This window comes from Bos grunniens, chromosome 1, assembly GCF_055505025.1.
Source record: "Bos grunniens cultivar Pamir isolate PY7600 chromosome 1, Bosgru_T2T1.0, whole genome shotgun sequence".
Classification (NCBI taxonomy): Eukaryota; Metazoa; Chordata; class Mammalia; order Artiodactyla; family Bovidae; genus Bos; species Bos grunniens.
This window is the reverse complement of record NC_141165.1, coordinates 14,383,681-14,401,246: the sequence shown is the minus strand read 5'-3', so window position 1 is coordinate 14,401,246 and position 17,566 is coordinate 14,383,681. Positions and strand designations below refer to the sequence as shown.

The 17,566-nt window shown below is 47.3% G+C and overlaps 1 protein-coding gene across 6 annotated transcripts in view; it reads left to right on the top strand.

Moving 5' to 3' along the window:
- Positions 1-17,566, top strand: part of PKNOX1 (PBX/knotted 1 homeobox 1) — a 44,391-nt gene that overhangs the window by 10,092 nt on the left and 16,733 nt on the right. For 2 of the 6 annotated variants that reach the window (XM_086336623.1, XM_086336229.1), the window contains exons 2-5: positions 10,663-10,731; positions 11,669-11,775; positions 13,910-14,037; positions 16,051-16,222. In XM_086336623.1, coding sequence (XP_086192749.1) covers positions 11,725-11,775; positions 13,910-14,037; positions 16,051-16,222 — 351 coding nt within the window. In that variant the 5' untranslated portion in view covers positions 10,663-10,731; positions 11,669-11,724. Of the gene's footprint in view, positions 1-1,365; positions 5,123-5,349; positions 5,428-10,662; positions 10,732-11,668; positions 11,776-13,909; positions 14,038-16,050; positions 16,223-17,566 lie in introns of those variants that run through there. The other 4 variants (XM_086336358.1, XM_086336538.1, XM_086336448.1 and 1 more) reach the window with 4 other exon arrangements.

Genomic DNA, 17,566 nt, shown 5'->3' with positions numbered 1-17,566 from the left:
GCAGATTGGGATGTAGGTGTTAGTGTTGAGGTGGTGTGAGGTAACCAGTAGGAGACTGAAGGTAGAATATGTGACTCCCAGGTACCTGAGGGGAGAGTGGAGCAAAGAAGAGTTTCGTCATCTCAATAAAAAGGAATTCAGAAAAAAGAGGAGAATGAGGTTTGCTTGGTGTGTTAAAAAGCAAACAATGTAAGATGGCATGAACAAGCCCAGAGACACCAAATAATGTAAAAGGGTTAGCTCTCCCAAGTGATAAAAACTCCAGATTTAGTAGAAAAATGAAATCTAGCTGATGCGGTATGTGAGCGACCTAAACAAGCGACCTTGTTTTATCTAAAGCTAAAACAAGAAGGTGGGAAACAAGGGATAGAAAACTGTTGTCAGCCCTACAGAAAGAAAGGTTTAGCAATACCAGTGTCAACTGAACTCAGGGCAAAAGCATGAGAAGAGCAGTTCTTTCTATCATAAGCTAATGTATCAGTAATGTAGCAATGTATCAACAATGTATCAAAATGTAGAAAAATTGGAAGGTTGATCCAAGTGGGAGAAGTTGACAGAGGGGCCCTCTGCTGCTGCTAAGTCGCTTCAGTCCTGTCCGACTCTGTGTGACCCCATAGACGTCAACCCACCAGGCTCTCCTGCCCCTGGGATTCTCCAGGCAAGAACACTGGAGTGGGTTGCCATTTCCTTCTCCAATGCATGAAAGTGAAAAAGTGAAAGTGAAGTCCCTCAGTCATGTCCGACTCTTAGCGACCCCATGGACTGCAGCCTACCAGGCTCCTCCATCCATGGGATTTTCCAGGCAAGAGTACTGGAGTGGGGTGCCATTGAGCAAGCCACAAAGCAGGTTAGACCAGAGAGAAGAGAAGGTGTGGAGGGCTTCTTAACTCAGTGCCACTGGCACCTTTGTGGGCGCTGTCCCATGCACTGTGGTAGGGTGAGCAGCGTCCCCAGCCGCTACCCACTGTGATAAGCAGAATGTTAATTGAAGTTGCCAAACGTCTCTTGGGGGCCAGAATCACCCCCAGTAGAGAACCGCTGATAGAAAGGATTCAAACGCTAGAACTGATGGATGTGCAGAAATTTGTGCCCAACAAACCTAAAGTATAGATTCTCAATTACACAGAACATTGAACAAAAACCAGCCACATATTAGGCCACAAAGAAAAATCCCGTTTCGAAAAGTCAATTCTATAGACCAGATTCTCAGACCACAGTGCAACCTGGACAGAACCTAAGAGTGAAAAGACAGCTAAAATATCCACCGGAAAACGCTAGGGCCCCGTTCTTTATAATGCTGGTTGAAGAGCTCAGCGTTCATTCTGTGAATGAAAGAAGACTGCCGAACACTATCCACGGGATGAAGCGAAACCAGCTCTCAGGAGGAACAAAGTGTGTAGACTCACCCATTTATTAGAGAACAAGAAAAAGAAATAAATTCAGCTTTCAACTCAAGAAACCAGGAAAATAAAGTTAAGGCAAATCTATTTTTGCTTTTTGCGAATCTGATTATGAGGAAATGAGAACACAGTATTTTAAAAGGGATGTGGCTATGGATATGAAAATTTTACAAATAATAACATGCATGTACAATTTGATGGTGGTAAATTTGAAGTGAAGTTGCTCAGTTGTGTCCAACTCTTTTGCGACCCCATGGACTGTAGCCTACCAGGTTCCTGGTAGGGATTTTCCAAGCAAGAGTACTGGAGTGGGGTGCCATTTCCTTCTCCAGAGCAGATGATAAAAAGACCAAGTATCTGATGTGAGTCGTTTATGAAGAAGGCATAAATGACCAGAATTGGCCTTGGAGGTAGAAAACTTGCACAGACCAGTAACTTTAGATGAGATGGAGAAGGAAGTCAAGATTTATCTTTTTGGACTCTTTGGTGGTCCAGTGGTTAAGAATCTGCTTGCCAATGCAGGGGACTCAGGATCGTCCCTGGTCTGGGAAGGTCCCACATGTGGCAAAACCACTGAGCCCATGCGCCATAGCTACTAAGTCTGCACCCTAGACCCTGTGCTCCACAAGAAGAAGCCTGCCCACCATAACTGGAAAGTAGCCCCTGCTCACCACAACCAAAGTTCATGCATAGCAACAAAGAGCCAGCCAGTGCGTAAATAAAATTTAAATACAAAAGTTTTTTTTAAAGATGCACTGGGGTGAATTACAGCAAACTTTCATGAAACAGATAATTCCTGTGTTAAATGGAGCAACCATTCACTACACAAACTTATTGTGCACCTCCTGTGTACCAGACATTGTGATGGCGGTGGGGCATGTTGTTGTTTAGTCCCTCAGTCGTGTCTGACTCTTTGTGATCCCCTGGACTAGAGCCCACAAGGCTCCTCTGTTCATGGGATTTCCCAAGCAAGAATACTGGAGTGGGTTGCCATTTCCTCCTCCAGGGGGTCCTCCCAACTCAGGGATCGAACCCATATCTCTGGCATTGGCAAGCAAATTCCTCACCACCTAGGAGCCATCTGGGAAGCCCCAGGGTCTTTGTGGCCCAGTGTTTTAACTTAGATGCTCACAGGTAGTGTCAAGAGTCCTTCATGTGCTGTTAACATGGCTCCAGTATGTATTTCCTATAGGTGTTGATGAGCAGGAAGTCTCTTTCCTCTTCAGGAATGTGTGGTGGGTTATTCTGGAAGTGTATGACTGCACACCTTGACTGCTGCTGAGAGATGCCACTTGGAACCAGGTCACACTTTCTTCAGACTCACTAGTGTGTGCAGAGTTACATTTGTGCAGCATTGAGCATCACATAACTGAAGGTCGTGCTGTGTACCTTCTTCATCCATTCTCTTAGCATTTCCCATTTTGAATGACACAGTAATTCATAGATTGAATTGATGAAATTGATATTTGTAGGCATCAAAATTGTCAGATTGTCAAATACTCTCTTGATTTCCTTGGGAGTTCTATAGTTATCTTAGAAACACTTGCTCTAACACAGATAGACTGCCAGTTATCTTGCCAGCAAAACTGGGTTTATTCTGGATCAGCAAAGAATTGCAATTTCAGGTCTGCAACCACATGGAGCCCGGGCAAGTCCCTGGCTGGCCAGGAGAGGAGAACTCATTTTAAAAGGAGAAGGGGAGGTTGGGCGAGCTGGAGTTGAGAGAGTCCACTGGAGGAATCCAGGGTTCCTCTAGTGGCTTCGCATTGCTGGGTTGGGACACTGCCTCATTGGCTGAACTCTGGGGAAGTGGGGAGAAGAGTCTGTCCCTTTCTTGTCTGGCTGTCCCTACTGTCAGGACATGAGACTACCACTGCTGGCCTCCTGACTCTGTTTCATTGAGGTTTCTGTTTACTGATTTTCACAAAACAAAGTCTATTGTGCTCTTAGAAATAGCATGTAGAGGGAAAGGCCGGGCCTGGCAGCCAGACTCTTTCAGAGGCACTCAGCCTCATGAGCAGGAGGAGGCCAGGCAGGGCTGCAGAGAATGCCAAGTGTCCTGGTCCCTACTGGTGCGGGCACAGGATGACCTGTTCATTCTGCTCCTGGGTCTGTGGCCAGGAGTTTGGAAAGGGTGTGGTGGGAGTGACCTGTCTCTGCCCTACAGGTTGGGGTCCTCAGCTGGGAGGACCAGGAGGCCCGGGAGTGGCTTGGTGTCTGAGGGCTGGAGTCTTGGGGAGGGATTTTCTCAAATCAGAAACTTGGTGCTGGCTGTCAGTAGGGGCATGAGCTGGGCTGTGGACCTCTGTGTGGACATTCCCTGTGGCCTGGGCTTCCTCATGGCGGGGGAGGTGGGGTTCTGGTTAGTCATACTTCTTACTTGGCAGGGGTTGGGGGGACGCTCAGTACTCTAGGATTGAGTGACCCAGTGAGAATGGTGAGAGCTGCTGCAGGCCTGGACTCACGCAGCCTCGCTTTGGATGCTGTCTCATGCCTGGTTCCCAGTGAGTCACTAGGGTCAGCTTTAAGAGGCGGGGACAAAGACCCTCTTCTTAGGAGGAAGGCATGTCAGAGTTTGGGGATGTGTTCTAAAGTGCTTGTGTGGGTCTGGACATAAGTAGACCCTAGGAAGGGGCTGCCTGCCTTGTCTTCCCTCCCACCCTCACCAGGCCCCATTGTGGTGCTGGCGGTACAATGGAGACGCTCCCTCCTGGGGCCAGTGCTCAGTGAGTCTCTGTGTTGTGTGGGTTACGTAAACAGGAGGGCGACACAGAGCTCTGACCTTGAGGGGCTTCTGCTCTGCCAGCCCAGGTCCCCTAGAGTCCACATGCCCGAGGCTGAGTGGGAGCACGTGGTTGACCACCACAGTGCCTTTGGGGAGCAGCACCAGAACCCCGGGTTCACTCGCACTTTGCAGGCAGTGATTGAGTTCAGAGAGATTTTCGTAAACACATCAAGATTCCAAAGCTCTTTGCATCTTTGGTACTTCTCCTTCCGGCCCTGGCAGGTCTGATGTCTCGTTTCTGCTGCCCCGCCGGCCTGTTTACCTGCTCTTGGGCCATCACCTCTTCTTTGTTGTTACTATGGCCTTGCAGGATAGCTTGACATTTTTTTAGTTTCTCTAAAGAAGAAAAAAACAGAAATGTTTATTGGGATTTTATCTGCATGTGCTGAGAAAAACCAGTAGACTTTTCGTAAACCATTAGAAATGTTGGTAGGCATGAGGTTAGCCTGCAGACTGGGGGCATTTCTTACCCAGCAGTCCACCAGAAAGTATAGTGACAACGAGATACTTTTGATAGTAGCAAGAAAAACGGTAAAATGTTTCAGGATTAATTAACCAGGAGTACAGAAGACCTCCACAGAGAAGAACATCAGTTAATAAAGGATGTGGGAGAGAACCACATGCTCACGGTGCTCACAGATGTCTCTTCTTCCCAAATTAATCCTGGACACTTTTTCAACATGGTTGTGAAGTTGTCTCTTGACAGCAGGGACCGTGTCTGGTTTGCTGCCCCATCCCCAGGGTTGAAAACAGAGCTTGGCTCAGAGAAGACTTTCAGTAGGTGTTTGTGGGCTACATCAGGCCCAGCCATGTGCCCAGCAGACTCGGTGCCCTGCCTTTCCTCCTGACAGCACCATGAGCCTATTGCCATGATTAACCTTCGTGTCCATGATTGATGGTCGGGACCACTGTGGATTCTCCCACTGCCCTGTGGCTGGTGTGTAGGTTCTGTTTCCATTTTTTATTAATGTGGATAAAACACATTATTTCCATCTGGCTTTTTTGCCATGAGTTGTTGTTTTTTTAATTTATTTATTTTTAAATTGAAGGATAATTGCTTTTACAGAATTTTGTTGTTTCCTGTCAAACCTCAACATGAATGAGCCATAGGTATACATATGATCCCTTCCTCTTTAACCTCCCTCCCATCTCCCTCCCCTCTAGATTGATACAGAGCCCCTGTTTGAATTTCCTGAGCCATACAGCAAATTCCCGTTGGCTATCTATTTTGCACATGGTAATGTAAGTTTCCATGTTACGCTTTCCATACATCTCGCCCTCTCCTCCCCTCTCCCCATGTCCATAAGTCTATTCTCTATGTCTGTTTCTCCACTGCTGCCCTGTAAATAAATTCTTCACTACCGTTTTTCTAGATTCCGTATGCCTGTGTTAGAATACAGTATTTATCTTTCTCTTTCTGACTTACTTCACTCTGTATAATAGGCTCTAGGTTCATCCACCTCATTAGAACTGACATTTGTGTTCCTTTTTATGGCTGAGTAATATTCCATTGTGTATATGTACCACAACTTCTTTATCCATTCCTCTGTCAATGGATATCTAGGTTGCTTCCATGTTCTAGCTATTGTAAATAGTGCTGCAATGAACAATGGGATACATTTCCAAGAGTTTTTAATGCCCTTTGAAATGAAGTTTAGAGCATAGAAGAGTTTATTTGACGGTATTTTAAAATCAGCATTTATGGACTTCCCTGGGGGCTCAGTGGTAAAGAATCCACCTGCCAATGCAGGAGACACAGATTCAATGCCTGATCCGGGAAGATACCCACATACCTTGGAACAGCTAAGCCGTGTGCTGCAGCTGCTGGGCCTGTGCTCTAGGATGGCAGCTGCTGAAGCCCAAGCACTGCAGAGCCCGTGCTCCGCAACAGGAGGAGCCACCGCAACACGAAGCCTGCACACCGCAGCTGGAGAGTAGCCCCCACTCGCTCCAACTAGAGAAAAGCCTGCACAGCAGTGAAGACACGTCACAGCCAATAAACAAAATTATTTTTAAAAATAAAAAAATAAAATCAGTGTTTATTGAGGCTACAGGCCTGTTTTTTTCTCTATGCTTTTATGTACAATTTTTATTATTCTCTTATCAGTTTAGTCAGTTTTGATCTTTCACCTACAAGACAGCCTTTGGTCAAATCAAGATGGTCAGACTGCATGTACCATTTTCACATGTACCATGCACGCATATACAACTTTAATCTCCTTATGCAGCTTGAAAACCTAGTTTTTAGTAGAGACCTTTTTCATTTTAAGCATCTTAACTATCTGACTAAATCAAACTTTCTCTAGTAGATGTAGTCACCCAAAATCACACATGTGGCAAGTCTCAAGTTACCACACTTCCCAAGCCTTCTGCCAGGAAGTGGCTTCCATGGGATGGGGAACTTGATTTTGTTTACTGCTGTACCCTTGGGACCTAGAATCGTCCCTGGCAGTCAGCAAACTTGCATAAGGGAAGAAATGTTTGCAATCTTAGTAATTTTCTCATACCTTTTCCCTAAAAAAGAAATGTGTAAACTCAGGAACTCAGTACACCTTTTAAATTGGAACCAAAGCTGATGTCTAAGATAAAGTTGCCAAGTTTTCTTAAATACTGCCAACAACTTAAGTGGCAAATACACAGATTATTCTGTGAAGCTAAACACAATAATATCAAAATCTAAATCTCCCTGAGGGCTTAGAGACACCACTGAGGCAATAGGGAGGTCATCTCAGGCGTGTCGGGGTTGTCATCTGGGGGTTATCATGTGGGCTGGAATGTGGGGAGCTGGGGTGCTGCCAAGCCGGGGCCTCCTTTGACCCACATGCCGCACCTCTTCTTCCAGTCCCTGTGGACTGAGCCAGCTCAGACCTTCCCATCTGCTCCGAGCAGGAAGGTCTTGTCCACCTGTTGGGACTCGGCCAGGCTGTCTACCTCTGGTTCTTCCCTGATTTGTCAGTTGTCCTGGACTAGAATGCTCAGAAATGTTAAAATGCCTGTCAGATTTGGCTCACATTTCATATTTTTGTCTGCCTTCAAGGTCACAACACTAATGCTGTCTTCTTAGCTGACTTTGAGAAGATTGTAACTTTTTTTGATAGGTGACCATAGCGGGCTACAGTCTATAGTGTTGCAAACAGTCGGACATGACTAAAGTGATTTAGTATGCATACATGTGGTTGGGGCTTCCCTGGTGGCTCAGTGGTAAAGAATCTGCCTGCCAGTACAGGAGACATGGGTTCAGTCCCTGGTTCTGGAAGATCCCCTGGAGAAGGAAATGGCAACCCATGCAGCCCATCCAGTAGTCTTACTGGGAAATTTCATGGACAGAAGAGCCTAGTGGGCTACAGTCCATTGGGTCACAAAGAGTCGGTCATGAGTTAGTGATTGAGCATGCCCTTCAAATACATATGGTCAAATTGCTTTCTGACAAATTGCTGTTAGTGGGACCTGGGACTCCTTCAGAGCAGCAGGTTTCACTTCATCTTTGCTAGCAAAGTAACGCACCACTCTTTTAGATTTAATAATTGCCAGCTGAAAAAGGATGTATTGTTTTAAATTTTGTATTTTTTAAATTAGTTTTAAGATTTCTGTACATGAAGTTTGGAAAGTTGCATTTTCTTCATTTGTATTAGTCTGGCTGGACTCTTGAAAGGGTATCAAAGTGACAGTTTTCATTAATGTGTCCTTTTTTAACTGGATGGAACTTGTAGAATAAAATAAACAAAGCCCATGTCATATTGCCCTTGAACACCAGGGTGTTGTATGTCTGTTGGGCTGGTGGTTCTCCAACTTGTATGTTGGAGCCTCAGTTCAGTTCAGTTCAGTCGCTCAGTCGTGTCTGATTCTTTGCGACCCCATGAACCGCAGCACGCCAGGCCTCCCTGTCCATCACCAACTCCCGGAGTCCACCCAAACCCATGTCCATTGAGTCAGTGATGCCATCCAACCATCTCATCCTCTGTCATCCCCTTTTCCTCCTGCCCTCAATCTCTGCCAGCATCAGGGTCTTTTCAAATGAGTTGGAGCCTCACATGACAGTAAGTAGTGAGGACACTCGGAAGAAAGGGGACCTGTGGGCACTATTGGTAGGAATATAGATTGGTGCAGCCACAGTGGAGAACAGTATGGAGGTTCCTTAGAAAACTGAAATAGAGCTACCGTGTGATCCAGCGATCCCACTCCTGGGCATGTATCTGAAGAAAACGAAAACACTGATTCAGATGTTCATAGCAGCACTATTTACAGTAGCGAAGATGTGGAAGCAGTCTAAGCATCCTTCAGCAGATGAGTAGGTAAAGAAGTGGTACATGTATACAATGGAATATTACTCAGCCATAAAGATTGAAAACTTGCCTTTTGAGACAATATGGGTGGACATGGGGGATATTATGCTTAGTGAAATAAGAGGCAAATACTGCATGGTTCCCTTATATGTGGAATCTAAGAAATAAACTAGTGAATATAACAAAAGAGAAGCAGATTCACAGATACAGAGATCAAACTAGTAGTTACCAGCAGGGAGAGGGGAAAGGCAAACAGAGGTAGGGGATTAAGAGACACAAACTGCTAAGTGTAAAATGGGCAAGATAGGGACTTCCCTGTCTTCGCTAAGACTCTGCTCTCCTGATGCAGGGAGCCCAGGTTTAATCCCTGGCCTGGGAACAAGATCCCACGTGCTGCAACTAAGAGTTCGTGTGCCACTACTAAAGATCCCGAATCCTGCAACTGAGGCCTGGCACAGCCAAATAAGCAATAGATGAATATTTTTTTTAAATAATGTAAGATTCAAGGATATCTTGCACAGCACAAGGAATATAGCCAATATTTTTAAGTAACTATAAATGGAGTATGATATTTTCCAAAAAGAAGTGAAGACACTGTTGTTTGAGTTTGAACATAATAGTAACTTACTTTTCTGTGCAATAGGGGAGGGCCTATCTGTGATCTGGGAGGGCCTGTAGCTGAGCAGCTTGGCAGAGGCCTTGACCAGAGCAGACCCTTCCTCCCATGCCCAAGCAGCTCTGCTGGCGTGAACCCTGTGAATTCCGCTGCCCGCCCGCAGGTGCCAGTCAGTGTTACTGCCCAGGTGGAGGATCGTTCTGCTGCTGCCGCCTCAGTGCCGCGGGCTGGCCTGGACCTGGACTGCCCTTTCGCGCGGACAGCGCCACCTGCTGGCTGGTCTTCCTGGCTTTCTGGGTGTCCTGTGGCAGTGTTGGTCACCTTGGCACTCTTTACCCCTATTTTTTTTTTTTAATTGGAGGCTAATTGCTTTACAATGTTGTGGTGGTTTTTGTCATACATTGACATGAATCAGCCATGGGTGTACATGTGTTCATCCTGAAGCCCCCTCCCACTTCCCTCCGCATCCCATCCCTCTGGGTCATCCCAGTGTACTAACCCTGAGCACCCTGGCTCATGAATCAAACCTGGACTGGCGATCTGTTTCACATATGATAATATACATGTTTCAATGCTATTCTCTCAGATCATCCCACCCTCGCCTTCTCCCACAGAGTCCAAAAGACTGTTCTATACATCTGTGTCTTTCCCCATCTTTACTCAATGAAATGTTGGTCACATGGAGTTGCTTCGCCCACCCCCACCCCCCACTTCTTCCAGTTTCTTCCATTGTAGACAGTGCAGGTATTTTCAAAACTCTTGACACAAATTTCAAAATTCTCTTTTAGAACAGTTGTACCCAGTTAGGTCCCATATTGAAGGTTTAACCAGATTTGGTAGTGAGAAGGACTACACATCTATATATTCTGTTGATAAAATTTTGACTTGTCCCTGGTATTCATTGCGGGCATTCTGAAAGCCCCCGACGTTGAAAGAGTGGAAGCGTGACCCCCACGACCTGGATCAGGCAGCAGTGGGCTTGGCTGCAGTGTGTTCCACCCCGCTGGTGGGTCCTTGAAAGAGACCTTGGAGAACTGGCTTCCCGCCGAGACCGACGTGGCTGTGGCCTTGGTAGTCTGCCTGGAACTCTCTGGGGCCTCTGCTGTGTTTCGTCCAGGTCTGCTGTAGGGAGCACGGCAGACCTGCCCAGAAGCTGTGTCAGGGGGACACCAGTCAGTGAGTGGCTCAGGCCCCTCCCGGCTCCATCCCCTGAGGACCGGCTGGCTCCAGGAGTCCTTGGCTTGTCGCAGTCACCCCAGTCTCTGCCTCCAATTCACAGGGGTTCACCTGGCTGCCCCTAAGAGCCTCTCCACTCCCCCCTTTTCAGAACACCCCTCTCGAGACCCCTAACATGATGACATCTGTGAAGACCCTGTGTCTAAGTAAGGCCCTGTGTGCAGGCCTGGGGTAGGACCTGGGCCCTCCTAGAGGACACGTCCGACCTCTGCATGTGCTGGCCACGCCATGATGGCTACTGGGCTTGTCCCTGTGGCCCAGCCTCGCTTGTTCAGGTTCCCCTGTGGATGTTGAGAAGCGTCTCAAGCTTGCAATGTCTTGTCTCTTGCTCTCTCCCCCCAGGTCATAGAACCTGCTCCCCACGGTCAGCTCCACCTCGGGACATGCGGCTCTGCTCGGCCGGTTGCTCAGGTGAGAACTGTCAACTCTCCTGACCCTTCCCACGCCCAGCTAGACCCTCTGCACAGCCTGTGCTCCCGAGGCTCTTGTGCATACACCCCCGCCCTCCTTGGCACCACAGTCATTCAGTCTGCCCTGCACACCATCAGAGGGCCTGTCCTGAGCTGAAGCCTGTGCCCTCCTGCTCACCTTCCCAGGACTTCCTGCCCCCCAGGAAGACCACCGTGTTCACCTGGACCGTGAGCCGGTGTGACCTGCTCTGTGCCCCACGGCGCACTGCCACACACCACCCCCCCCGCCCTGCTGTCCCTCTGCACACAGCACCACTGTCCTACTGCCTGTGGGTGGCATGGGCAGCTGCCCCTGCCCCCGTCATCCTCTGTCCCCACCTGGTTCCCTCATCTCCTTTACCTGAGTGTGCACTGACAGGTGGATGACAGTGTCCACCTCTGCACTGCATGTGGATGTGAGCCGGTGCCTGGCGCCACCCCTCCAAGCCCTCCTGTGTCTTTCCTGCCTAAGACTGGCCTCCTGGCAGGCTGTGTCACACGGCCCGGGGACCCGCCAGCTGTACGCTCGCCCTCTGTCATGTTACCCTGCCCAAGTCTCCGTGTGCTGCCTGGTGTCCCTCCTGTTTGTGGTCCTGGGAAAGCCCCAGGGCCCAGGACAGTGTCCTGCACGTGTAGACTTGACTAGCTGTTGCTCGGTGAGTGAGGAAGAGACCCAAATGACTGCCAACGAGCTGACGCAGCCGGCCAGGCAGGTGCTAAGGTGTGATACCAGGCAGGTGCGGAGTGCTGCGTAGTGTTCGTCTCAGATCGTAGTGAAGGGCGGTTTTTACTTTCCGTGTGGAAATAACGTATTTTAAAAGGTATATGGGCGCTATGGAGTAAGGGGACAGCAACGCTCTGACTTAGTGGCTGTTGCTTCTCTGCTTTTGTTTTCCCAGACACCATTTGCGTTTGACTCAAGACGATCTGATGTTTTATAAGGAATTCATTCACCATGATGGCGACACAGACACTGAGCATAGACAGCTATCCAGATGGGCAACAAGTGAGTGCTGCACCCTGCCCCACACCCTGAGCAGCCCACCGACCTGGCGCTGGAACACCAGCAGTGCCTGTGTGTTCACACACGTCTCCCTGCGGGCAGGTTCAATGTTAAACGCTCGATGCATTTATTCATCTTGGTGCCCTGAAGGATTAGCTGTAGAATTGTTCAAGTTGTTTCCTAAATAACACCAAGATTCAGTAATTGTGAGTCCCCTAAATCAGAGTTTCTTGGGAATTTACCTTTTTAATGTTAGTAAATGTCGGTTTTACAGAAAAGCTGGTTGTGGTGATGATCGCAGACTCCTGTGTTGCCCGCTTGCTGGTCCGAGTGGAGCTGGACCACCTGCTTGGTTTCTGTCCCCGGACGTGGGCGGTGGAGGGGACTCGTCTGATGACATATGGGTTCTGTCTGTACTTTTCCTATCCCTGCAGGAGGCAGTCACGATACCCGGCTCCCTGCTTGAGGGTTTAGGGAGCACCCAAGCCTGGGGCACCTCACCCACCTGTCACTCCCCATGTGGTGAGATTTGGAGGCTGTGCCCCTCCCTTTCCAAGTTAGGTCTTTTCTTGATGGACAGTTTTGTGCCATTCTTGGGATGTTTCCCGTTGCAGCAACTTTGTTGACTTTTTAAATTAAGTGTTTTTACTTCTCAGAGATAGGGAATTCTGTTTCAGGCTGCTGTCTTCACCAGAAGTCCTCTGCTGTTTCCAAGCGATCTTGTTTCTCAGAGGCACATCTAATGGTGTCCCTGTGGCCGCTTCTTGGGGCTCTGTGCCCTGGGGACCCTGGACCCTCACGTGTTCTCACCTCTGCTGCCCTGCAGCTGACCCCCGCCCTGAGGCAGTGAGTCCAGGGAGGGCTGGGCCCGTGCTTGTAATAGCTCCGCACCTCCCAGGATGTGGAAAACCGTTGTGAGTGTTTCTTCCAGTTAGCATTTGATTTTCTACAATATAGACCGACCACGTCTACTTAGCCCTCTGAGGGCGAGCAGTTAGATTGCTCTTTTTTCACAATCATTTTTAAAAATCCTGAAATAAATCTTAAGCTTTTTAAAAAATAATCCTGTCAGACTTCTCTCCAGAAATACTGTGTTTGATTGGGCTTTTTTAGTCAGTTGCTTTCGGTTTTGGTTTATTTTTTAAGAGAGAAACTATTCCCAAGTATGCCGTTTCATCCAGAGGCATCATGGAGTGACCTGCTGGCTCTGTTCTGTCGGAGAGACGAGAACAAAGCCCAAGCCAGGCTGCAGGGCTGTGGCCCCGAGCGCCAGGCTGCCCTCCTGGCAGGACTCAGGTTCTTCTATCGACTGAGGATGAGCCCCCCCACCCAGGCTCCACCAAGAGTCTACCTCCTTGAGGGGCAAGGGGTAGCAGCTGGGGGCGGGGCAGGTAGATCCCAGACACCCCTGCCCTGAAGAAGCCAGGGCACCGATCTGCTCAGGGATAAGAGAAGTTAATGGAGTGATTTTGTTTTATTTGTAAATTGATTTCTTTTATGTTTAGGGATTTAAATATTCTTCATCTAAGTTCCAAATAGCACAGCCAGCCAAAGCAATTTCAATGATAATAGCTTTAAGACTTCCTCTTATGTTTAAAACTGTTTCTTTAAACACAGCTAGTCTTTGCTTTCTAGATGCAGTGACTTTCCTTAAAGTTTTATACCTTGTGTATTCCTGAGTTTAAGGCCTGGTAAGGGAGAATTCCAGCCCTGTCACACATATGGAGTGTCTTGGGCTTGAGTTGTTTTTGTGACAAGATAAGAGAGCGTGGACTGTTTGTTTATCCTTCTCCACCCACAGCATTACCCACTGTGAGGATGTTACAGCAAGGAGAGGTGGACGGGTCAGATCTCATGTGCACTGGTTCCCTTCAGAGGTTTTGAAAATAATAAGTGTTTCACACATCAGTCCTCTCAATTTTTAAATGGTTTGGAAATCTGACCTTTTATTTTTTTTTAGCCATTTAAAAGCATATTATTAGTACATTCGAAGGAGCTTTGCTGGTGATATTCCTTACCTACTGCTGCCAGTTATATAACCACCTGGCAGTTTGCCATTCCACTGCTTTGAGAATAGAATACTTAGCAGCAAGTTCCTTTGTTTTTGGTAACAAAAATACTCTCCCTCCTCTCACAGATGCAGGTAGTCACAGAGTTAAAAACGGAGCAAGACCCCAACTGCTCTGAACCAGATGTGGAAGGAGTGAGCCCTCCCCCAGTGGGGTCCCAGACGCCGATGGATGCAGACAAGCAGGCCATTTATAGGTAGCGGTGAGATGTGAAGTGTGTGGGTGTTCATTCAGAGGAGTGATGAGGATGGAGGCCTGTTAAACCGAAAGTGAGCTGTTGGATGGGCAGAGCAGTGGGCTGGAATGTAATAATGCTGGGGTGAAAGTTTTCTCAGGTTACCATGTTATTGCTAATATACTTTTTAAAAAAAAGTTTTGGAATATAAGTCTACATTTTAGTCAACCTTACAAAAAGCAGTCTTTAAGCCCAGCTGGTTGTACTAGAGATTTCTGCCACAAAGAAGGAAAAACAGCAAATCTACCCAGTTTCTCCCAGTAAACAGAAGACGGGGTGCTTCTGAGCTCACCTTATGAATGGAGAATCAACTCTGCTACCAAAGCCAGACAAAGACAATACAGAAAAAGAAAAGTGAAGACCAGTCAGTATGCTTCATGAACTTTGGCATAAAAATCATTAGTAAAATATTAATAAAATCAAGCAGCATGGAAAGAGAAGAATATTAGTGACCAGGTGGAGTTTATCCCAGGAAGCAAGACTGGTTCATCATTCAGAGATCAACCAGTGAGCCATATGACATGATCATATCAAGTGATGCCCAGAAGCATTTGATGGAAGTCAACAGCCAGTTATAACTAAAACCCATCAGTGCAGCAGTCACAGAGGGGAGCTTTCTTAACCTGATGTAGGGAAACTACAAAAAAACCTATAGCTCACATCATACTTAATGGTAGAAGATGGAATGTTTTCCCCAAGTCTGGGGACAAGGCAGAGGTGTCCACCCTGACTCCTGTTCATCTCTGTGACAGAAGTTTAGCCAGTTCAGTGAGGCAAGACAAAGAAAAGACATATCCAGTTAGAAAGGCAGAAATTAAATTGGCTTTATGCACAAATGACGTGATTGTCTATGTATAGAAAATCCCCCCCCCAAAAAAAATCCCCAAATTTACCAAAGAACTTCCAGAATGAAACAATTGAGTTTAATAAGGTCACAGGTTGCAACAGCAACACATAGAAACCAGTCCTATTTTTATACCAATAGTGTACAATTGAAAACTGAAGTTTAAAAGATAATACCGTTATGAGAGCTCCAAAAAATTTTTGGTGTAAATCTGACAAAACACATGCAGAAACTTTGTGCTGAAAACTGTAAACGCCCATGCAAGCAATCAGAGAAATCCTTAATAAAAGAGCATGCTGTGTTCATGGATTGGAAGAGTCAACATAGTAAAGATGTCCTAAAATTGATCTTTAGCTCTGCAGCAGTTCCAATGAAAATCTTAGCAAGATGTATTTATACATATAGACAAGTTGATTGTAAATTTTATATGGAAGTCAAAGAACTAGACCTGCTGAAACAATTTTGAGAAAGAAGAATGAAGTTGGAAGAATTTGTCTACTTGATTTTCTCAGTGGAGGAGAGGTAGACTCTCCAACAAATGGCGCTGGAGCAGCTGGACGCGATGAGCAGAGAGAAGACCCTTGCCCTAAGCTCACATCCGACACAAAAATCTACTCAAAATGGAATATAGATCTAATGTAAACTCTGGAGTTAGCAACTGGTGTTAACCATACAGTGGAATATTATGTGGCCAGAAAAAACAACGAGGTACTGACCGATAATATTCCAACACTGACAAGCCTTGAGGACATCATGCTAAGTGAAAGAAGTCAGACACTGAAGGTTGCATAATATATGACTGCATTTGTATAAAGTGTCTAGAACTGGCAAATCTGTAAGACAGCAGATTAGTGCTGACCTGGGGCTGGGGTTTGGTGGAGAAGGGAGAGTGACTACAAACAGCTACAGGGTTTCCTTGGGGGGGTGAACATATTATAAAATTGCCTATGGTGGTGGTTGCACAACTCTGTGAATATATGAAAATCCACTGAGTTATAAACTGTAAGTGGGTGAATTGTGTGGCATGTGAGTTGTATCTCAGCAGAGCTCTTATATAGAACAGTGCGTATATACATACTAAAGTGTTTTCATGATAATGTAGAACACATATTTTAACATTTTTCCCCCAGGCATCCACTGTTTCCATTATTAGCTTTGTTGTTTGAAAAATGTGAACAGTCTACACAGGGCTCAGAAGGCACGACTTCTGCCAGTTTCGATGTGGACATTGAGAACTTTGTGAGGAAGCAGGAGAAGGAGGGAAAGCCCTTCTTCTGTGAAGATCCAGAAACTGACAATTTAGTAAGTGAAATTTGCGGTTTTCATTTTTATTTCTTCTAAATTTAACCTGTTCAATAAAATGTACATTTCTAATTAGAACTTTGGATTGTTTTTGGTTTTGCTGAAGAGGGGAATTTTCTATTTCTTGAGATCAGCCAGGTCTTGAGCATTCTCCGGTGACCCCTTCTGTAGTAATGCAGCCAGATGGCTTGAGCCTGTGACTTGAGTGGGCCAGGAGTTCAGTCCCTCCCGAGTGTTTGGGAAGGTCCTCTGGGATCGTCGTGCCCCCTGCCTTGCTTCCCAGGCATTGTGTCTGAGCCCAGCTTCAGCTCTCAGCTCTTCCCTCATTGTGGAGCCTGGTTTTGCTCTGGAGGCCAGCACTGGTGGTGGGTGAGACTGTGTGAAGACCTGGGGCTGAGCGGGCCAGGGCATGAGCACAGAGCAGGGGCCGGCTTAACAGAGCATCTGGCACCCCTCATGGCCTCCTTGGCCTTTCTGTCCGAGCCAGCCTGGCTCATGAGGGCGCCTTCCTCCCAGGTGCAGTGCTCCCAAGCTCTGGGTTCTTTGTGCTTTCTGAAGGCCGCGGAGAGTTCCTTGGGGTGACATCTCTGCAGTGCCCCAGGGGAGCGGTGCCCTCCAGCGCTGGCAGCTCTGGCAGCCTGTGTCTGGGATGTGTTCCTCCACTAGATCCTCCCTGGAGTCAGCCAGCTCTCAGACCACAGCCCGAGGGCCCTCATCAGCAGGGAAGGGCTTTTGGAAAACTTCGCTGGATAAACTGCACTGGTCTTAGGTGTAGTTTTTAACTTCTCAGTATGTATTCACCCTTACAGCTAGATAGATTTTCTAGATGAGGTGTCTGACTTTGAGTCTGAGTCCTCATCTTGGAACCAACAGCACCCGCCCTCTGGGGATGAAGGCCATGTGTGCTCCCTGCCTCTGGCCCTCCATGTGCTGCCATCAGTGAGGAGGGAGCAGGAGTGCCAGTGTGGGCCAGGCTGGCAGGGCCCGGGGCCCTCCTGCTGGATGCCCCACACAGGTCCAGCAGGGCTGGCACACGGTCACTCTTGGCATCAGCTGGCTGGCTGGCTCGTTCCTCGGAGATGCCTGAACCGCTGCCACCAAGGTCACGGGAGGGAGCTGAGTTTTAGGTTGTGGGTTCACAGGAAGTGGTGTTTGTGGTACTGCTTCATCACTAGTGTCCACGTTATGTACTACTGGGAGGCGAATTACTCCCAAACTTAGTGCCTTTGTATAATACTGAAGATTTTTTTAGGAAAACTGTAAGAGAGAATCTTTAGGATCTGGGGCTAATCTAGGGCCAGGCAGAGAGTTCTTAGACTTGACACCAAAAGCAGAATCCATTGC